Source organism: Poecilia formosa, unplaced genomic scaffold, assembly GCF_000485575.1.
Source record: "Poecilia formosa unplaced genomic scaffold, Poecilia_formosa-5.1.2 Scaffold173, whole genome shotgun sequence".
NCBI lineage: Eukaryota > Metazoa > Chordata > Actinopteri > Cyprinodontiformes > Poeciliidae > Poecilia > Poecilia formosa.
Genome location: NW_006800112.1, coordinates 410287 through 433883, shown reverse-complemented (window position 1 = coordinate 433883; position 23597 = coordinate 410287). Strand labels below are relative to the sequence as shown.

At 37.8% G+C, this 23597-nt stretch overlaps 1 protein-coding gene across 2 annotated transcripts in view; it reads right to left on the bottom strand.

The window, feature by feature from the left end:
- Positions 1–23597, bottom strand: part of grid1b (glutamate receptor, ionotropic, delta 1b) — a 473055-nt gene that overhangs the window by 426018 nt on the left and 23440 nt on the right. For both annotated transcript variants that reach the window (XM_016678067.1, XM_007565215.2), the window contains exon 2: positions 22608–22763. In XM_016678067.1, the coding sequence (XP_016533553.1) occupies positions 22608–22763 (156 nt within the window). The remainder of the gene's footprint in view (positions 1–22607; positions 22764–23597) is intronic.

Below are 23597 nucleotides of genomic sequence, written 5' to 3'. Positions count from 1 at the left end.
GAATGATCTCAGAATTGGAAAGATTTTACATTTTGGTACATAAAGCTCCCTTTAATCAGCAGCCTTAACGTCAAACAGGAGTGTACTGGGAGATGAATACAATGTGTCTTATATTTAAAAGATATTAAGTAGCAATTATCCTGACTGATATTGAAAAGCATAAGCTTAGTAGAGTCTGTGGTTTCAACTAATAAACAGAGGTTTGTGTGATCTGTGTACAAGTCTGACTTTCTCATGGTTCTTATCAGATATGCTGGCAACATGCTGAAGCCTAAATTGTTAATAGATTATTAATCTAATTACTTTCTAATAATCAAATGTCAGTCTGATTTGTTAATTCCACAGATGTGCTTTAGGGTCATGTAATGCACCGTTAATAATTGACAAACAAGGCAAATTAACAATAACTTGTTATTGTGAAGCTTCTGGCCATATTCCGTTGAGCCTTGATGGGAATCACAGAGCAAGTTAACAAAATACAAAATTAAAAATTAAAATGGACTGATGTTTGCAGCTTTGCATAGAGTTTCATTTTTTATTAATCCTGACAGCTAAAGTGAACAGAAAATCAAACAAGTACAATCACTGCTGATGTCCCCACGGCAACAGTTTGGACACCAGTAGAAAACCGCCTCACTCCCAGTGTCCGGAAGGTGATTCATTGATATTCGTCTCCAAACCACAAAAAGACAAAACCTTTCACAGCACTAAATAATAACCTGAGGCTGAGCATAACCCAGTCATTGTGTGTGCATGAAATTAAAAATATAAAAACATTTTCTCTTGTCCAAAAAAATAAAAGATATTTTAAAATAGCTACTCCAGTTAAGAGTAGTTGCAAGAGCTAAGAGTTAGCAATGGCAGTTCGAGTCTAAAAAGTTGAAATGACAGTAGGTTTTTCTCAGAGTGGCAGGTTTCCTGCATGTTAACTCAGACTGTATTTGGCGTCTGAATGCCAAACAATTTGTAGCATGGAAAAAGATGCTGCTCACCTTCATTATGAGCTGGTGTCTGATTACGTACAAATGTATTTGCATGACCATACAAGAGCTGCTGAGAGAAGAGCCAACAGGTGGCTCCCACATGGACCGGTTGCTCCGTTTCCCTGGAAACAGTTACCATATCAACTGCAGAGAACAGTATGAGTGTACGTTTGGCATGTGTGTCTGTGTTTCAGTGATCAAAAGACAAGTCTCGTCTCAGGAGACTAACTCCCACTGAGCTTTAGTTTTTTTTTTTTTTTTTTTTTGCTTTGTTTTGTTTTGTTTTTAGGGGGGCGGGGTGGTTTAGGTTTAAAGTTGGCAAGAGAATCAAGAAATCATTTAAAATATTATTTCAAAACTCAAATCTGTTCAGAAAGGCTTTGAAATGCTTCAGACAGATCTTTGCCTTGACCTATTTTATCCTCGGAGCTGCACTGAGAAAAACATCACCGAAGCAAACACTTCACGTTGTTCTAATTGGGTTTTCTTCAGATTACAGCCTGATTACATCTCCTTCACTGAAGTGTAACACACATAATTTTACAAAATGCAGCATGTACTTCTCAGATTCTGCTTTCACTACTACCCTGGCAGCTGTGTCTAACATCTGTCCTCACCCAAGTCAAAACGATATGTTCTGAACCCTTAAGAAAGCAGATATGCAACGCCTACACTTTAAAGTCTGCATGTATCGATCCTGCGGTGCACTATTTCTTTTTAATGTTCTGCTTCTGTCATATTTATCAGGCTGCAGCTCCACCCACAGCATTAAAACCTCCTTATGGCCAAGAACAATGGCCTTCTTAATCTCAATAATGTGTCCTAGCTGTAAAATTTGAGAAATTAAAAATAAAAATCTCAAAAAATTGAATTTTAGCACAAAAAGGAGAAAAAAAGAAAACGGGAACACAATTTGATGTTTAAGTGAATCACAGAAAGTTTGAATTCGCCGGCCTGAATGACCACTTTAACATCTTTCACAGTTTTATATACAATTAATTCAAATATGTACTATAAAAGATATTTCCTTACAGTTAAAGATAGGACTTTCTGACATTCAAGTTGTTTGTTTCAAAGGATATTTTTGGGACAAAGCCAAAAAAAAGCTGCAACAAGTCTGTATAATTATCCACAGAGGAATCCCAGATCTCTGATTCATTGAGATGAGGCGATATGAATTTAGGAGAGCGATTTAAAGCCAATAGCTTCAGCCAAATTTGAAGGTGAAATAAGCAGTAAATGGGGAATCAGGAAGAAACGTTTATTCTTAACATTTCAAGATCCAAAGTGCTTATTTGAACAACGCCGAGCACCGAGGTCATGGAGGAGAACTTGCATGATTCCCCCCTCAAAGTGAAATTTATTCCAGTCTCCATCACTGAGGCTGTTTGTTTCATTCACTCTGCCAACAAGGCTGCAGAAACTGACAGGAAATGAAATAATTCAGGTAAATAATTATAATTGCACATAATGAGCTGAATAGGTGAAGTGCAAAAAGCACCTCCGGTGACTCATTCACTACATAGGTTCTGAGCCAAAACAAACCACTTTTTTCATCAAAAGTTCATTTTTCTTCTCTTTCTGCCAGTTTTTCCCGAGCTAATCTCAAAGATATAATACAAATATAGTTTGGGTTTCATACAAATATATGTCCAAGTGCTAAGGAAAGGTTTTACACCACCTTACATGCACGTCATAATCACCTGTTTCGAAGTGAAGAACGTCCGTTTCCCTTACAGATACTTCATTTTTGGAAAAATGTCTAGACAAGCAAAGAAACGGTGAGAAACCTCCACATGCTGGCGTGTGATTCTATCCAGTCTGCATGTCGCCCTCCATCTCATTCACTTCTGACAAATTGGAAAATATGCGACTTGACAGGCACTAATGGAAAAGCCTAGTGGTGCGATTTTCTCAGGTTCTTTACTTCAATATCATCTGTCTCTGCGTCAGTCTTCTTCTCTTAACTGATGGTGCCCTACAGTTAAATATTTATATCGATTCAGGTGCCGTTTTTTTTTTTTTTTTACAAACAGTCGCCGGTTCCCCTGCAGATTTTTAACACATACAGTCTTTACTACATAACGTAGCATATGATCTAAAGGGGAGATTTAGAAACGGTCGAATTAACCCAGGTTTTAACCGTTAAAATTTCATGAGAGGCAACTGATGAGTGTTTGAATCAGCACATTTTGAGGCTAGATGCATACAGTTTCTGTATGAAGACATAGAGCCAGCGAATAAACATTTAAATTGTACTGTTAAAGTGTGAAACAAAAGACAGGCAACCAGTTTGACCGATTCCGTCCAAGCACCTGCAAAGAAACGAAAATCAAACCTACACTCTGAAAAGCTAGTGTCAGTGGAGGAGTGCTAATTAATTATACAGCTTTTAGATGGGAAGATGATCTGAAAGACTGCTCATCATCTGCATCTGCGGCTCTTTAAACAATCTTTTTCAAGTTCCAGAAGCATGAAAATTTTAAAGATTCAAATAAAAAGTGCAAGGGATATCGGTCAGTCTTTGCACCGCTCTGCGTTCCCCTCGGCCAACAAACCAATTCATAAACATGAACTGATGGACACAGAGCTATTGTTAGGGGACAGTTCAAGTTGCTGTATATGAGCGTGCATTACTCCGAGCCGGGGTACAGTGGCGCATTTCTTGCATCCAGCTAGCAGGGGATGTTATTTTTTGACCCTGAATGCACCTCAGGAGATAGCAAAGACATTCATGGAGTGTTTACAGTGTCTTGTTGTCAGTAGATGCAGACTGTGGCTGTGTGGGAGTGAAGCCCTGGAGTATCTGTGGCAGCAGATTCTGCCTGTTTGAAAGACCTTTACACTGAAGCAGATCTGTCACTTTGCATTGCAGCACAAAAATAGAAAAAAAGCATTCCTTTCAAGTATGTAAACACTTTTTTTGCCCTTTATTGTGAGCTTTAAGGCATTGTGTGATAAATAAATATGCAAAATGGGCTTTTAAAGGTCTAAAACACAGCACAGGCTCAACGAAATCACTGCTTTCAGCTCAGTATGTGTCAATAGTCAGCATGCCAACATTAAGTTTGAGACTTTATGTATTTACAGCCTTGGATCAAACGATTACAAACTATTTGACTCAATTTTATTTATAATGAATAATAATTTATAATCAATCATTTTGAATACCAGCAGCTGAAAAAACAAAATATTTAATAAACATGATTAGGGTTTAAACACAGCTGTCAATCTTATAACGACTGTATAAAGTTTAAAATGTTTAAAGTTAGTATTTCATCAACCATTTAAACTGGGAACTTTATGGAATCAATATGCGTTACATCCTAAAACAGTTCTGGATTAGGAGCTTAAAGCTTTTCAGTCATTGTCAGAACTATGACAGTACCAGGATACTTATAGGGTCGCACTGATCCACTCAAACAAATAACTTAAAAGGTTTTCCAGGTGTAACATCAAAACCTAGTGAGATGTACCAGTTATTTTGTTCTACGACCAGAAGAGTCTTTCTACACAGACTAAAGGACCTTTTTAAGGCACCATGTAATTGTTTTGCGCAATTAACTCATTGCTCATTGTATGTATCTAAATGAGCTGCCCGTATTTCCCCTTTTATGTGCTTTAGCACTTTCATTTTAACATAGTAAATAAAAAATTATACTTAATGTTCTGCCCGGTGAAATAAAGGTTTGTCTAACCAACTGTACATTTTATTAATTAAAAAAAAAAAACAGGCAGAGAAGGTGCACTAATTGACAAATCAGATTAATGTCTAATGGACTTTGTTAATTTGTTCAGTCATATTTATTGGAATATAAAAGCTTTGCCAATGAACATGTTGTCTTAAAGAAACGGGGCTGGGATCTAGAAGCAGGGGAACATCTAAAATATGCATCCCATGGAGACTGAAATTACCCATCCCTGTTGTAAAGGAAATGGAGGTTATGAAGACGTTACAATTTACTCTGAAAAACAAATAATTTCAGCATTACCACGACATTCACTATGCAGTGTGCATCCTGCATCAGTGAAAATCCTCCAACTTCCCAAGTCACTATTTGAACTTCAGTGAACTTCTAGTTAATTTTTGACCTCAAGGGGTCAATATTTTGTCCCCAACATGTAAATGAAAAACGGATGAGGCAATGTTTTAAAACCACCCAAGTAAAAATACGTTACAGCTCTAAAAGTGTTTCGGTTGTTAATCTCTCCCTCTTCACAAGTGTCCAAGAAGAAAACAGAAACTTTTTTTTTTTTAAGACAGAATCTGTTCCACAGTTTAAACAATACAACCGTGAGATCGCGCATACATTCACTATGTAACAATTCCTATTAACCGTCATCCAGTGCTGATAAAGCCTTCTGCTGCACCTGCACTCATCCTTGGTGTCTGCTGACCTTCACTCAATGTTTTGATTGGTTGCCAGATTTTACTCTATAACGCGTCATTAGCTTTCTGCTAATCAGATCAGCATCAGTGGTCTCCATGTGGATCATATGACATCTAAATCTGGTTATTTCTACAGGTTTATTTTCTGAAATCACTTGTATTTTTTTTAGTCTTATGTTCACCACATCTATGCTTTTTCTATATCATACTGGTTACTGAGAAAAGCCAAGCAAAAAAAGTGCAACTTAGTTTTATGTCAAACAATTTCAAATTTACAATCAATACAGAAAGATATATGAAAGAAACAAAACCTAAGAAATTAAAAAAAAAGACTCATCAGATTCAGTCTTAAACCTGAAGATCAGACAAATTTTAAAATGTCTTCCAAATAACTGAGCTGATGGTGGTGTTAAAGCCCCGTTACATAAACTGGTTGTTTTCTTGTCAAATATTTCAAAACGTCTCAAAGTGTGGAAGGAGCGGGACGCACAGCTATGAAAGCAGCAATAGTAAGTAACAGTTTCTGTCTGCGTGCTCGGGAGAACTGTTGTAAAGGAGCAACACTCCTCACAGTGATGCAACCTACTCTGATCACTTACACTCATTCTAAGAAAGCTGTGTGAGCGCTGCAAACTCAAGACGTGCTCTCAGCATGCAAATAAAGTCACAGCGAGGTAAGGAGGAGTGTGGGAAAAATGAAGAGTCTGAGAACAGGAGCAGAGCCGGAACGAGATTGGCTGCAGGACGTTGGCTGCTCAGCCCGTTCCTTTGCTTTGCTAATGAGGAACTTTTTAAAATGCAGCAAAGAATACCAGCAGTGAAGGCAACACAGACATCTGGCAGAAGAAAAGAGGGCAGAAAATTCAGAGGGAAAAGAGGAAACAATGACACAAAAAAAAACAATAGTAAGATGGAGTAATTGAGAACAACTTGATTGTTGATTGAAACAATAATCAAGTTAACATTGTTCAAGTTGGCAAAGTTAATACTGCATTTTCCTATTCCAGAAAATATGATTAAAACCATACCAGCCCACTTAAAGCACTGCTTTAAACTGAGACCAATGTGCAATTAAAAGCAAATAGTTACAGGAGAGCACAGGAGGTGGAGGTTTATTTTATTAAGCTAAGTGAAATTGCTAGAACATGATTCTAACAACTTGGTTCTATGATTCTGTTCTCACATTTGGTGTCTTTGTTACTCCAAACAGTTACTGGGAGCTTCAGAACTTTAATAAACGACAGCATTAATTTGTGCATCTTAAATGGCAGCTCTAACAGGTACAGAGGAGTAGGAGAGTGGTGTTTCTCTGTTTTGTTCTGTATGCTGTTGTGATTGAGCGATTCCATCGTGATTGGCGTTACTTTAATCTCTTGGCTCATTTCCTGCATTCAGTGTCTGTATGCATAAAACAATGCGACTTCCTGCTGCGTCGCTCAACCGTTAAAGCTCTTTTGAACAAATTACCTTTAAAATGTATTGAACTGCAGGGCAGAAACACTTCCATATCTCCAAGACACAAACGATTCATAAGCAGTCAGTTCTGCAGGTTGCTCCAACCTCATTAGAGTTGGCAATAAATCTACTGAGACATATTAAGGCTTAGACCGCACCCTCGGATCCTAGCTGCAGCGACGACTTCATCGGGCTGATAATTACTAAGTTTAACCAGCGGGGCATGTTCAGGATAATTGATAATGGTGGCCCGCTAAGCTGGAGAGAGAGATAATTCCAACAATGTATTTTTAATCACTTTCATCTCATTGCAGGCCTGCTGTTCTCACTAAAGACTGTGCAAACATAAATTAATGCGTTCTGGGTGAAAACGGGAATGACAAAGTCGTTTTCTGCACAGATCCGTCACCTGGTGGGGTTATTTGGTATCCTTCTTCCACTTGTGAACACAACTTACTAAATGTTAAGTGTAAGTAAACATCTGACATTTTTATAGCACAGAATGATTTTCCCGCAGTTTATGATTCCAGCTTTCTGTTTTCTACATTCAGCACTCTTTTGTGATGGAATCGTGATGGCAGTTAAACCTCGTTTCTCTCAGGTCCCACCTTTATAAATGCATCCCGAGCTTTCTGAGAATCCCCAGGGCTGGATGTTAATGTCTTGCATTAAGTGTGTGGGTAGAGACAGACGCAGCGAGCCAACCACGAGGAGACTGAAGAGTTTCAGAGAAGCCCCATCGTCAGAGGAGACAATGAGTCACTAGACAGTTTCTCCTATCAGATGTTTTTAGAAGTTTTTTAGGATCGTGAAATTATTTATTGGACATGCCCCCCTTTTCTGGATAATATGCGAGGATTCTCAGGAAGTCTGTTGCTCTCACTCCCATATATTTTTAGAACAGAGTTGAAAGCATAAATAAAGTCGACATCTAGTCATTTATTTCTATTCACTTTAAACAACCAGCTTGTGTACATCGCACAACGTAGAAAAGGTTTCTTGTAATTATACACAGAAACTTTATTTAATCCTTTGGGATTTTTCCTCAGGGAAATTGTAAGAATGAGGCTTTGTTGCAGCAATGTCTGCGGTTATGTGATTAGTAAATACTGGTGAAGAAGAAGAAAGATTTGTTTTCAAACCGTGTAAAAAATAAAATCTACAAGTGTGTGACATGGATTGGTATGTCCCCTACATGGCTTGTGGCCCACTAAAAACTTCAACAATGGCTTTCTTCGCAATATTTTACCATAAAGGGAATATTTGTAAACTACTAATAGTTGTCCTGTTCTCCTTTTTTCCCACACCAAAGTAATCAATCTCTTCACCCACCACTTGACTTAGACTCTGAAATCAAAGTTTAGTAAAGTGTCCAAAAATTGATAATCAGCACTCAGTGTCTAGCTGTCTTCACTCTAATGTGGGCAAGAGTTACAGTGAGTGCTGGTCACCTCTTGGCTGCTGCTCTGATTTATACTAGCCAGTCCATTTAGGTGGCCAGATATGCTTTGGAGTTGTGCCGTACTCTTTCCATTTTCACATGATTGATTGAACAATTGGGAAATACTCAAAGCTTAGTTTTACAACCTAACCCTTATTTACATTTCAAAACTGTCCCTTCACTTCCCGATGAGAGCAACTCAAAGTAATGTATGTCATATATAATCCAAATGAAATGCATTGAAGTTTGTGGCTCTAATGTGATAAATTTAGATTTTCAGGATTGTAAGTAAACTTTAGAAATCTCAAAGTGAAACAACTGTGGATCCAGTCAGCCAGTTTTCACATTGAGTTCCAGAACCTCTCAGGAAAAAATAAACCATTAAACGGAGTCCCCAGTTAAAGTTGAAGCTGGAAGGATTTCCCCAGCTGCTCGTCTTCATCATCTCCTCTCTCGCCATCAGTTTTAAACCCCGAAGCTCTGAGAATTGCAGCAAACCTCTCTGTAAATCTCATCCGTCATATTTGTGCCGGAGAAGATCTGTCAGAGGAATCACGGGTCCCAGATCTCCATTTCATTGCAAAAACCACCCACCCTTCTGGGAAGCACTGAAGCGGGTCAAACACACTAAACAAAGGCAGTGCACTATCCAAACCTAATAATAAGGTGTTATTGTTGGAATCAAGCGTAGTCCTGCTGGGATGCAGGAAACAATACGCCAGGCTGGGAAATATCAGGCCAGCCTGTTTCCATTCATTGTGGCTTTAAAACCGGCTTTTGTGTCTCATCATGAGGCTCGCCGCAGCTCGAGAATCCCTGAACTGGTTGTATGTGGATCTGCTCAGGGGACTTTCTACCCTTCTACTGTACTGCAGAGTTCAATGACTTACAACAAAGAAAAACTAAATGTGAAAAACTTGAAAAAACAAATGAAAGATGGAAATAATTTACTCAATTTTTTTTTATAGAGTTCATAGTGGAGCAATATGAATGTTAATTTTTTAAGAAAATGAGGTCAACAAATATTTATAACCAGTGTGTAGCTGAACCCACATGATGAACTCCCACTAGAAAGGAGACACGAAGGTCTCGGCATCACATTTACATTTATTCTGTTGGATGGAGATTTGATGCAACACCAAAATCTCAAGGCAGTCATTTTCCCCAACACAAAGGAAGTCTGAAAACATGGAAACCGAGGATATTTACAAGATCTGCATTGATTGAGTATGTGTGTGTGTGTGTGTGAGAAGTCTGTGTCAGGAGAAAAAAGGAATTAAGGTCATGTACTCGTTTGTCAGCTGTTTAGATTACATCCGTCTGATTTCTACTTGTCTTAATTGCATTTCAGTTCAAGAATGAAATTCACACCACCAACTGTAAAACTGAGCAAATGATTTCTTAATTGAACAACGTAGCAATAAAATCTAGCAGCAGAGTCTTGGCTACAACAATCCCTGTTCTGATGCATTTAAAGCATCGAAGGGATCACAGTGTTGGTTAAAAGGTGGAGTAACAGCATATTTTATTCCTATCCAACTCCAATTGGGTCATTTTTTAAATCTATTTGTACTGAATTACATTCAATATGATTGGATATGGTCATCTTTTGATGCTTAAGTGCCTAGAGGTGACACTCAAGGTACTTAAGACGTTTGTTGTGGACTGGCACATTATAAATAAACTGAATTAAATTAATTTAGCGCCAACTATACTGTCATTAGTCTATTTAACCAGGGTCTACAACATTAGTGCCTCCCGTAACAGACACATGAGCATCCCACACACCCTCACCGGCAGCACCAGCAGCAACCTGCATTGTTAATACAGCCACATTTAATCTAGAGGGCATCTCAGCTGGGGTCTGCCGAGCCTTTCACCGCCCACAGATATAATTTACCAGCTGGCCAGCTTCTGTTTTAAACAAGGTAATTGTGATCCTTGGTTGTTAACATTTGGAGTGCCCCCGACTATCACAGCAATAGTCCTAATTGTCCCTGCTGTGGAAATTGTGCAAAAAATCAAACCCTCTTAATTACATCAAGTGCTCTGTGTCTGTGTTTGTGCGGAGTGGAAACAATCAGCTGTGATCCACAGAGTTCATCTCTTGGCAACATCAAACGTTACTTCTCTCTGGAGAAAACCCCTCCCCTCATTGCCATCTAAATGTTCTTTGTCACTGGTGACTTTAAAAGAAAGCCAGTTACATTTATGCCCCAATCAGACATGACAAGCAGATGGACCAGTACTGATCTATGGTACCACTGAAGCCCTTACTGCTGTCAGCCCATCTCTAGTTAGCTGTGATAAAGAGGAAATATGGGCCCATCGCTGATCTTGTAGCCTTAGAGCAACAGAATGTAAATTCTCCATGTATGAGGGACTTGGGCAGTTCAGGCCTTTATGTTCGGCTGGTATTGACAAGATTATATTTTTTGGAGCAATTGGCATTGGCAGAAACTGTAGTCAAAGGGTGAAGTAGAGGAGAGAGCAGGTAGGACTGTCACCATCTGATGGAGAGAATTCACCTCCTCACCTTCATCTCTTACCCTTCAGTTTCTGTCACTGGTTTCAGGTCCGTTTGGATAACCAAAATCATTCCAATATATTTATGAACTTAGACATAAGCACACATTTCCTTACATATCCAATTCTATTCTAAGATTTACTACTAAAAAGAAAATCCAACTTTTCCTGTAAATATAGGGATAGCTGTTACGACCAAACACTTTAAATTTAGTTTAATCAGATAACAAAGGTCTTCAAAAATTAAGGTCTCTCCAACATGTGCAAACTGTAATCAGGCTGTTTGTGGTACTTCTAGACTAACTAAATCTTCCTTGTTGAGTGGCATGTCAGCTCGTGCAGGTAGGACTCATTTCACCTTCAGTGTGTGTATTTTGTTTTTCTTGTTTTTGGGCTAATGGTAAACTTGTTCATCCCAGACACAGAACTCGTCTCCTTCCTGAAGAGTGATGGCTGGATGCTGTCACGCTATATAAACTTGCACCTAACAGATAAACGTCCCATCTTCAAGAATATAGAAATTGAACCAATCTTATGGAGGTCTGCAAAGTTCTCCTTGATATATTGGCCAGTTTCTTTTGATTTGTACGTGAAACATGAAGTGCATTTGAGGCAAAATACAGTCACAGACATGCTCCACTTTAAAACTAGTCTTGTGACTCAACTTATTAACTTATCATCTGGGTTTCCTTTTTCATACAATTTGTGTAAACATTTTTGTTTTAACGTGTTCAGCTATAACTCAAGCATGCGTCGATGAAGTGGACCAGTCTGCAGATACAGCACAGTAATGGCCAACAAACTGAAGAAATAAAAGTTTGGTCGCAACAGAGACAGCACTTTAAACTTGTGCAATAAAAAAAAAAAAAAAAACACGCATCAGTGAATAGCTGCAACATCAAAAACAAAATATTAACAAGCATACTGCTGTGTCGCTAATTTTCAGGGTTTATTGACAGGAGAGATATTGCTGAAATGACCAGGTTTCCTTTGAAGACTTTCATTACATTAATGCAGGTTCAGGTGCTGTAAACGTGTCGCCTTCTCTTACAAAAAGATTGCCTGAATCAAAGTGGAGCCCATTACACACAACAGGAGGATTTATGATCGATTTTAAAACCTTGGCTTACAAACCCGTTACGCTTCGATTGAGCAGCATTTTTACGTTCATGAAATATCGACAAGTGGACGTCCACCAAGAAAATGCAACATAAAGCTTTTGGAAATGATGCCAAAGTTTGTGCCGATGAATACGCCGATCATGTTCGAAACGGTGCTGCACTGCAGATCACCACTGATCATTAACAAGAGATTTGATGGATTTATGCTTTTAAAGAAAAACAACAGCAGGGAGCAAACTGGACAAATAAAATCAATAGACACTCACTTGTTACGGCCATCTAACGTCACCCATCCCCATCAGTGAAGCTTCAAAAAGAAAAAGCTCTGCTGTAAGAAGACTTTGACTTAAATGTCAGGTGTCTGAACAAATGTATGCTTAATGGCTCGTCCTGATACAATAATGCACTGCTTAATTACCTCACACCACAAACTGAATAGATATACACACAGATCGTCAACAATGACATCTAAAGCACCATTTAAAATGGAAAAGATTTTCTAGGACAGTACTTTCACTGCTTTTCACTGAGCAAAACATCTTGAATGCAGAAACAAGAACATAAAGCAAGAAGGACTGAAGATTGTGTGAATTTCAATTAGATAACTAAATGTTTAGATGCTGTCGCAAAAAGAGAAAACAGTCTTTCTGATTATTCATGGGAGGAGGCATAATCTAATGACAAGTAATTGCAGTTTGAGCAGTGCATGGTTGTATGAAAACAATCACCACAGTTCTAATCTTCAATGGAAAAATCACAACCATTTAACACGATTACCCTGAGTTTAAAAACACTTTCCATTTATTACACTTAAACATCAAAGGAGTATGAATACAGTATTTGAGCAGAATACAGTATTTTGCTCAAGAGAAATGTGGCTAATCATTTAACAATAATAGCCTGTTTGATTAAATTGTTTCCGTGATTACTCGTAGTTTAATGGGAGCGCAAAAAAAAACAAAACAAAAAATCAAACCAATGCAGTGGCAGTTTCAAAAGCTTTGCAGGTTAAAGTCTAAAATAAAAATAATAACAGAAGCAGCATGAAAATGGCTGGACTGAAACACAAAACAGAAGTGTTTGTTTTAGGCTTGGGAAGTAATGAAACAGCTGCTGCATCTCAGCCAGAGGCTTCGTCTTCACGGTCTTCTATATTTATTCATCTCACCTCTTCATTTCATTTCTTATCCAAACGTAACACAGCAGTCAAAACACAGAGTTTAGGACATAAAAGCAAGAGCAAATCTTTGGCTAGACAAAACACTAGAAACCGATTTGGAACATGTAGAGGTTTTATCCATAAAAGTCTTGATGTTGGCAAATAAAATGTGTGATGCAGGAGTCAAGGCCATAATGGAGGAAAATGTTTAAAAGGGTAGCAATGTCCCATACTGTCCATGAAATCATCAGTATAAATGGGATTAAAATGTCTATATGTTTGACATCCAGACATCACAACACACATTTGTTTCTTAATTTGCTCACAATGAAGAGAAATACATTTTCATATCATTTAATGTGACATGAGACGACCAGATTCGTCGCCCAAATCCCAGCACGAGGACCAGAGCAGCAACTTGAACTGCAACAACGCAGTTTTAAAAGTTTCTTGTAAAATGTGCCAGAGGGCAAAGGTAAATTAACTCTCCAACTTCATAGAAACAATGTCTAGGTGAGCATGAACAAGACCAGTGGATTTGTTTTCATTATCTGGAGTTACATAAAGGTGACCGTGATCTACGGGTTTGAATTGATGACCATTTTGAGACACATTTATAACCAGGAAGAATTTTTCTAAAAATATAAATCGTTGGATCTGATCATGTGATCTCAGTTTTTCTTGCATAAGGCTGTTACAGAGCACTAATTATAGACTACCCATGATTTTATACACAGACGTCAAAAGATGGCAGATTAACCTCCAACTGCACTTTTTCGTGGAACATGACAAATGCGATTTAATCAACGAGCTCTAGAGTTGAAAGTGCTAATTGTGCCAATTTTGATTGCATGAATATGTTTAATTAAATAGCATTAGTACAATGTTTGCTTCAAATTAGAGAAAGATTTTAATTTGAAACTGACCGCAGGAACATAGTTTCTCAGAAAGTTGAGTCACTGACATTCAGCAGCAGCAGCAGCCAAAGCCATTAGTTTAAAAAATTTTAAAAAATATATATGCATTATTCCCATTCTCAATTCTGTTATTTACATTCGTAGATAAATAAGGAATGACTGACATTTTACAACATAATGCAGTAAGACAAATGACTAATACAGTTGAAATTATATTAAAAACGCACATGTAAAAGCTCCTTCTCAGCAGTGATCACAGTATGGAGAAGAAACCAGGCAGCATCAGAGCTGTTAGTGCAGATTAACAAAGATCACAGAGAGAACTGACAGCTCAGATTAGCAGCATCACAGCGAGAACAACGTTTGGACGCTCTTCTCCTCTGTGGCTGCAGATTCATCAGGAACAAGATGCAAGCAACAGAACACTACGGCAGCTCAGAGGGTCCAACATAAACACAGACCGGTTCTGATAGTGATTCAGTTTTGATCCAGTTCATGTGCTACAGGAAAACATAACCTTTTTCCTCCCTCCTCCCCCAAAATCTACAACAATTATGAACTTTTACATGGAGGACATATCTAACCACCTTGGTGTTGAATATCCTTGTGCAGCTATGTTTATCCTTCCTGCAACAGCACGCCCGCCTTATAATCAAAATCCCTTTTCCACTTTCTTCATGAAATATTTGACACTAAATCAATCTGAAGATATTCTAAAGTGTAAATGTATAAGTTTGTATCTGCATTGTTAAAACTGCACACCATTTCCTCTCGTCAGTTGTTTAAAATCTGTGAGGAATCTGAGGTGGATAAATCCACATTTGACATTTTTCCAGCCCAGGTCTGAATTTCAGTTTTTACTGAGATTCATGAGACTTGCTGAAGCCGGGAAAGCCTTCCCTGAAATGAAAGATGTATCCATTGACTAGTTTCCAGTAGATTCTGTTTGCTTCCCTTTTCTTTCATCGCATCCTAAACTGTTGTCATCCCACGTCTTTTCTTTTCTACTTATGCCATGTTTTTATATATACACCAATTAATTTAAAAAGAAGGATGTTTTGCAACTGCAGAAACCTTCCATTTAAGCCCAAAATAACCATATTTGTGTTAGGGTAATCTTAATTTTAACCATCATTTTTCTTTTAACCGCAGGTAATATGAATGTCTAAAATTAGCCAACCAGACAACAATAAAGCAGAGACTACCTCAAGGATCACTCGGCCCAAAAATCTAATAAAATCAATTATTTCAACACATTCTTTCCCAATTTAAGTCACATCTGATCTGTAAACTAGCAAGGAAGACTATGGTCAAAATAAAAAGTAAATACAGATTGGGAAAGAGTTGCATCAATGTTATTGATGTTTTTAACCCTGCATGTATTATTGATTATTGGGAAGCTACGTTTGTTCCTATTATTTTGAGGTTTGTCATAAAAACAAGTGCCACATAATTGGCATCCTTCAAAGGTTTTACGTTTTTAAAAAAACAAAAGAAAAACCCCTGAGCTGCTCATTAAATAACTTTACCAAAAAAAATAAAATGGATCTGTTGTCACATTTCTCAGCCTGAAGGTTCATTCCTCCCCTGCCCGCATGTGGAAAACAACTTTATAATAAGTATATAGTTTCAAAGCAGTACGGTACTTATGATTAAATATTTTCATTAGTAAAGTATTGGTGACTATAGAGAAAGATGCAAACATGGGCATCAAATAAAAGAATCAAAACTTTCCAATTGGTCCAAGCATCAAACCTCAGGATGAGACCAATGGTGAGTTTTTTTTGTTTGTTTTTTTAATCCACCTTTGGTAATATTTTATTCAGGCTCACACCTGCCGCTCACATCTGATCCTGATCAGTCCTGGCTGAGGGAAAACCTGCTGCTGGGAGACAGATGAGGCCAATTTGTCTGCAAAGATCCAACAGCAGGAGCTGTCACTCAAACCAACACAGAATGCAGGTCTACATGCACATACACTGAAAAAAAAAAACAGCTTGTTTAGCATTTAGCACTCATGATAGTTCAGGTTTTCTTCTTCATTTTACGCCATGATGTGATTTTTTTTCCTCTGAAAACAAGACTAGATTGCACTGCGCGTTTAACCCCGACTAGAAGAACGTTACAAAACTTGAAACCATACTCCAAAGATTTTAATCTATCGCAGATTTCCAGAAATACTTTAGGTTTTGTTTCACAATCAAAACTGGGAAAGGAATTGGTTTGTAACTCCAGACTTTAGATCGGATCTAGAATTTCAAAATAAAGGCAAAGGCTGTAGCACACTAAAAGTATTGAGCATACACTGCTGAAGTTTAAAATAAATATCAAACAGAGAACATAGCTGCAAATCCTTTTAAACAAAAGATACATTTTGAGTACAAATAAGAAATAAAGCATCTAGGATTACCATAAAAACCTGAATAATAAGAATCAAAAGCACAAACAGAAATAAGAAATTAAAAAATGGGGGGGAAAAATTAAGCAACACAATCCTTTCAGACTTCTCAGGTCAAGTAATTTCTCTTCTAATTATACAGTTATTGAGCTAAGCAGGACAGGATCATAGTGAGACAATTAGGCTAATTTGTTTGAATTGAAAAGCCAATTAAAGAATTAGTGAGCAGTGTTAAAAAGTTCATCACATTATATCCGAATTACAAAACGGCAGGTCAGGAAGCCAAGACTGCTCGACTAAAAAAACTAAACCATCTGTGGAAAAAAACAACAAACAGTGTATAGCTGGGCATCTTTATTGAATATTCAGCTGATACGTGTTAAAAGGATTAGAGATGTGCAGTCCCAGGCTCTTTGTTGGGAACTCCAGGCATATAATCCAGGCGGATTGCTCCGCCAGATGGTTTCACTGAGATTTTCAACAGAAGGTTTGTTAACTGCATTCAACTGTTCCATGTGTTAGTGTGTGGACGAAGAGCTATTCCTATCCAAACAAACAGCTACTATTATGACAAAGAATCAGGACTGAGAAAGGAAGACAGAGAAACACTGCGCAGTCATCAGTTATACTGGCAGTGTTAATGAGATGAGCCGCTTAAGCGGGAAATGAATGGTTGTGTCTCAGATCTCATAAGCAAAATGTTTTAGCTGATGTGACAAACTGTGTAATGGAAGACGGACGGTTTGGCCCTTTTCTGAGAGGCCGTCACAGAGTCGGGTTGTTTCGTTCAGCCCTGGAAGCGCCATACAAGAGTATTTGGCACATTTCCCATACAAATAATTTAGTACTTTTCCACAATAAGATATAGTGCCTGAGTTGGTTCTGGGCCCTTTTTCACAACAAAAGATTAGTCAAGATTATTGTAGAAATAATTTGAGAGAATTTAAAGTTCCATTTCAGACGCAATACAAAACAAAAGGAAAAAAAAAATTAAAAAGTTAAAAATCAAAAATTTCATTTCCTTTTTCCCCCATATTACTTCATCTCTAATTAAAGGCAAATAAGTCCCGATTTGGCATGTTTCTTAGTTTTCAGGTTCAATTTGGTTACAGAAAACTTTAATTTTATTTCCTTATTTTGAAACAGAAATAAATCATCTTAGAGAAGAAGCAAAACAAAATTTGTCTTCTGGAAACGTCAGAGTAGTTTGCTATCAAAATAGAGCTTGTTCAAACTAATCTATGTTTTTAGTTTCAGGTTAGATTGTTGTAATGGTGTCTACACATGATTCTAGGAAAGTACAGGCAGCTGCAGCTCATCCAAGGTGTTGCTGCCAGAGTTTTAGCCGACACCAGGAATATGCATCGCATCACACTAGTCCTTAAATCGCTGCTAAAGCTCCTAGTTTAAGACAATAAAATCTAAAATCTTAATTTTAGGTAATTAAGCCTGTACCATCTGGCAAAGGGACACACAATGGAAATCAGCCTTTGCTATAGTTGGGTGCGTTTCCATTTCTGTTGTTCAAAATGTTAATTAAAGCCGTGTCCCTCTTCAGCAAGTACAGCAAATTGAATGAAGATATTCCAGATTTGGTGGTCAGGTATGAACTATGTAAACCTCTCTGGTTGTCTCAGGGTGTTTTCAGTCCTGATAGTCTGGTAGATTGCTTGATTGGGGAGCTAAATTGCAACATTTGGAAAGCTGGCACGGTTCCCTTTCACGCCTCACCGTGTCAAACAAACCAAAACCTTTGAGCAACTTACTTACCCACGTCGCCTGTGGTGGCGCTGCAACAAGAACCACAGAAGGAAATGACACAAGAACCACTGAAGACAACACTGAGCACAACTTCCATCTTCACAAAATGTAAACAAAAATGGAGAGACAGGATTTTTGCAGTTGGAGGATTTGTCTTCAGTCACTGGCAAAAGACTATGAGTCATTTCTCCTGCTAGCTCTAGACACATACATTTGTTTTGGTTGCACTGATGCATATTGACTGGCACTATTGTCCACTTCCTGCTTTTGGTGCCATCTCTGGTCCGCTTATGCATTCAACCCGTGCCAGAATTCACTTTAATTAAACTGAGATCTAGGTTTTTAAGTGGTTCACCTTTTTGGTCTGCGTTAGAGTTAAATTGCACATTCACACCTCCCCAAACATACCAGACCTTGCAGGTAAACTAACTAGAGTTTAATTACAGCAGACTAAACAAGGCTGGTGTGAATGCACTCTTAGACCTGTTCATTTAATATGATCAGGGCCAGAAGGACCCTCAGCTCTGATTAGCCGCATGTTTTGGTAAAAAAAATTACTTTTTCCATCATGTTGTGGATTTTTAATTAGCTTTTTAAACTTTTTAGATGCTTTAATTTTTATGATTCTCTTGTTTTCTATGTGAATTCTTTTCCTTGTTTTCTTTGAAATATCATGCGCATGAATAAACTTGCCTTGACTTAAATCAAAAGATCAAAACTAAATGTTCCTCTTACTCTTAAATAAAAAAATATATATTGAACAGTATGAATCTTAAATAACCTTGTCATTAAATTCAGCGAGACCAATGTAAATCTACTTGAGAAAATTACCAAGCAAAGTTTTATGAGAGTAAACAGACATTCAGAAAACAACACAAACTGTTGCAGCATCAAGAAAGCCAACAAAGTTCATCGAGCTACACATGAACACATAAACAGCCCACAAAACACACACAGCAGAATGTGAATCCCTCTCTTATTACCCATAATCCACTACAGCCCGGGCTGTTGGAGTCTCCCAGGGCCACGGATCACTGGAGCTTTGAGAAAGGTCAAACCAACCAAGAAAGCAGCCGGGTCATAATCATCAGCACACAGAAAAAAAACCCATCTCCCCATCGTCCCATAGCTCCATGATTTGATAAAACAATCACTGAGATGTCTCATTTTCCGTTCGTTTCCTCCATCCTTGTCTGTGTCTTTGTTGTTTTTTTTTTGTTGTTTTTTTTTTTTCATTGCTTCATGTATTCCTCCCTCCTGTTTTTTCTTCAGTCGCTTCATCTGCTTCCCATCCCTCTGACATTTACTGCTGGACTAACTCCTGCCGCCCTCCGTTTCATCTTTCATGCTCCCTCTGTTCAGGTATTTAACCTGCATGAAGTAGCACATCAAGTTCATTACTCTGTTTAATGGTGGTGGCTGTTTAGCCATCAAATTTAACTGCTAAACAGGGAGAAAGTGGATTAGGTGGCGGTGCACCAGGAGTTACATAATTTTAATGCATAAATGCTTCAAAAAAATAAAATGAAACCGCAGCATTTGTTAACATATTTTCACTTAAGGATATAAAATCTTCTTGTAATGGAAATAAATATATGCAACTGCTTAAAGCTGATTAAGTCAGTTTGGACTTCTTTAATAGCAAAATACTTTTTTTCCAAATAAATCCTTTAATAAACTGTGCAGATTGACATAGAAAAGCACCAAGATTTGCCATAATTCTGACAAATATCCCCTGGCGTTAACAGCCCATCATGCTGATGCTAATCAAATGTCCTTAAACAAAGCATCTAAAAGAGCAGCATTTAAATGGCTGATGACTACAGCAGGTAAGTGATTATTTTGCCCTACGGACCTTTAAAAAGCAGGTCACATCCACACATCCATTCACATCACGGCTATCGCAATGCAGAGGAAGAAAAGCGTCTCTATTCATGTTTATGCATTTTAATTCGGTGCATGTTAATAAGTTTGCAATTATGTCGATGAGTGGTAAAAACGTTGGAGTTCTGTTTATGTCCCGCAAATCAAATTTTCATATGAATGAAAGCAGCATTTTCTCCTTCAATTAGCAGAAAAATGTAAATAAGCCAAAAAGGATGAGTATTCAGCACAGAAACAATTTAACTCCCCCCCTCCCGCACCCACCCCAAGTAAACTTCAGTTTACAGCTATAAATACTTTAGACTTTCTCCCAAACATCAAAAATCAACCCGAGTGAAATATTCATGTTACAAGTGCACTGTTTCCATGGGAGATTTTAAAAAAGGGCGTTTAAAGACTTCTCAAGCATGCTAAGGTTTCAGAGTTCAGTGTGATCTCATCTCCAGTAATTGTTAACTGCTGACTATAATTACAAAAGATGTCAAAAGGTATGAAAAGTGCAACTGAAAAGTTACGTCCTTTTTCATTTTCATCCTTTAAGGTTGTATGAACAACACTCTGTTAGCGTGGAGGGTGGAAAATGCACCCAAAACCAAAAGACTCGAAACAAAAACAAGAACTGGCTCCTCATGAATACATTCAGGTTAAAATGTATTGTGTATTTTTTTTTAATCCACAGAGTCAAAATTGTCCCGACTACACCTGTCACAATAATCAAGAAATCAATTCATTGCATGATAAATGACGAACTCAGTAATTGTCATTGGCATGATTTATTGTTTATCTCTTTTTTCCTCTCTTTAAAAACTGAATGAGAAAAGTCTTCAGTTTGATGCTTGGGCTATAATCTGCGTTACAAAGACTTAATTCATTTTATTTATTGCTTTGATTTTTTTTATTTTGGAAATTTAAAATGTCATCCAGGTCCAGTGTTAGTTGTTCATTATAATTTAAAGTTTATTGATCTTTGATAATGTGTTCTTGCATTTTTTACAGTTATATTACTTAAAAGTGGTCTCAAAATAACAATATTATCGATTATCGCAATAACTTCTGGAGCAATTTATCGTCCAGCAAGATGTGTTATGGTGACAGGCCTAGTCCCGACTTTAGTCAGACGAGTGGCTGCAAGGAGGGTCTAAAGTTTCTGTTATTTGAGCTCTGCTCCTGAAAAAAATTAAACTATTTTGACAGACATGTATGGGTTGGTTTGTATCGACTATCTTTTTGTGTAATTAGTTTTTTTAGTGGCTATCATAGTGAAATATAGATGTTAACGGTCCTAGTTTGGATTGTAGCAAAATCCAAAAAGTTCATATTTTAAAATTTGTAAATGTAAATAATGTGGACAGGTTTTATGAGGTAAATTCATTTCTAACCAAGATATGCGCCATGAGACATTTTGACTAACACCTCACAACAATTCTTACCAAGTATTTCTCTTATCCTTATTGTAAAATGTGGCCAAATGTAAAAATTGGCGAGTAAAAATTAATATCAAATCAATGAATTATGTTGACTAAAGAAAACCCTAATCTTTACAAAACAACACCAGACAAACCAATTATATCTGTTTCAGCTCCTGTCCACCGTTTGTAACTAATCCCTTCATGTCTTTGAGTTGAAGATTTCAGCTTCTTTAGGTGAAACATGTGGGAACAAAGACACGTTTCCCGTTTTATTTTTTTTGAAGGGTAGGATGTAAAACTGTGGCAGCGCCTGAGGCATAAACCTCTATGTTTTAAAGTAAACCTTTAGAGAACTTCGCTGTAGTGTGCCAAGTCAGTAATGCTTAAGATGAACAACTCCAAGTCTTCTTTCTGGAACATTCATGTTTGCCACTCAGGTTTTCAGCTGGAGGGGGGGATTCTTAGGTTTATATATCCGTGTTTATGTGCGAGTTATTCTAAAAAAAAAAAAAAATACATTCTTTTTCCCCTCCCAACAGGCCATAGGTTTTGACGACAATGCGCTTTTTTTAATCTCAAAGAAACATTTCTAAAAATACACAATAGTAGCAGCAAACGCAGTTAGTGCAGCTAAACTGTGATAACAGCATCACCTTCCTCTCAGCACGCATGAAAATACTTCAGTTTTCTTCCACAGTTGTAATCACTTCAACATTCACACTGTAATCAGCACATTCAGCAGCATCAGCATACAGAGCAGCACAAGTATCTGTTTATCACCAACATCTCTCGCCTTACTGGGATGTGATCATAAATCTATTTAAAGTGGAAAGGCATACAAGTGTCTGTGGCGAGGGTGGAGGCTCGGGGCCTCAGATTAGAACTGGAGTCCGGCTCAAAAGAGGGAGTGTTCGGAAAGAGAAAGTGCGGAAGAAACAAACAGCCACGAGCACACTCTCAGAGCAGACTGCTGACCCAGTTTAAACGCCATTTAGGAGGTTCAGATGAGGGTCGTTCATCATGAGAATGCTTCAGGAAATAAAATCAACAGATGACCAAACCAGAGGTAAATGCATCCAAACCGCAAGAATAAACCACACGTAAAACAAAAGCGTCCAGAATCGCCATGTTTCAACATGTCGCCGCCGCCGCTGCGTCCTTACCTTCCTGCACCGCCTGGAAAGGGTTGTTGGGCTCGATGAGCTTTATGGAATGCGTAATCTTTTCGCTGTGCAGGATGTCATCGCTCAGACTGAGGTCGGACACGGCGAGCTGGAACACCTCATCGTCCCGCACTGCGTTCTCCTCAAATATCGCACCTGGACGAGTAAAGAAAAAAAATAATCCTTCAGGAGTCAGGAAAAAAAACAAAAAAAAAAACATTGAGATTTCATTTTGTTTTGTTTTTTTTCCTGAGTGAAGCAGGAACCCTGCAATATAGCACAAATAAGGAAAACTAAACATAATCATAAATCACAGACTGTCACACTTTGATTCCAAATTAATACATCATACGAAGGCTAGAGTCTTTTTATTCTTTTAAAAAATACGACTACAGGGACATGAGCAATCCTCCTGTGAATAATGCAAAAAAAACAAAAAAAAACAGACAAAGTATATCCAATAAATGCTCATCACATGATGGAAACAACTTGAATGATGTGAGCTCTTTAATCCTGGTATCAGTATTTATAAAAGACACAACATCAAGATGCTGTTGCTCTTCATCTGCTGAGAGTATTAGTTCACTTTAATATAAAAACAAATAACTCAAAATTAGAAAACAGTAATTCAGGATAACATAAGAAAAGCTGGTTTTACAAAAGCCATGTCAATAATTTTGTATTATAAACCTTCACAGCGGCAGTATCTAATGTTCTTCTCCCGCGACCTTTAGACAATAACAAATGAATCATTATGTTTACCCTCTTCCTTTTAGGGCACTCAAGCTTCCATACTTGATACTAAACTCCACTTTTTCCTATATAAATATCCTCTTACTATGTTTTGACAAGGCCTAATTGCCTGGGAGCTCCCAGGCCTCTGGTTGAGGATCCGAGCTCAGAGGATGAGCCTGTTTCCAGCAGTATCTTGGCTGGAAACAGGGTGGAAAAGGCCTGGAAGGTGAAGACCACAGTGGTGCCTGTGGTCAT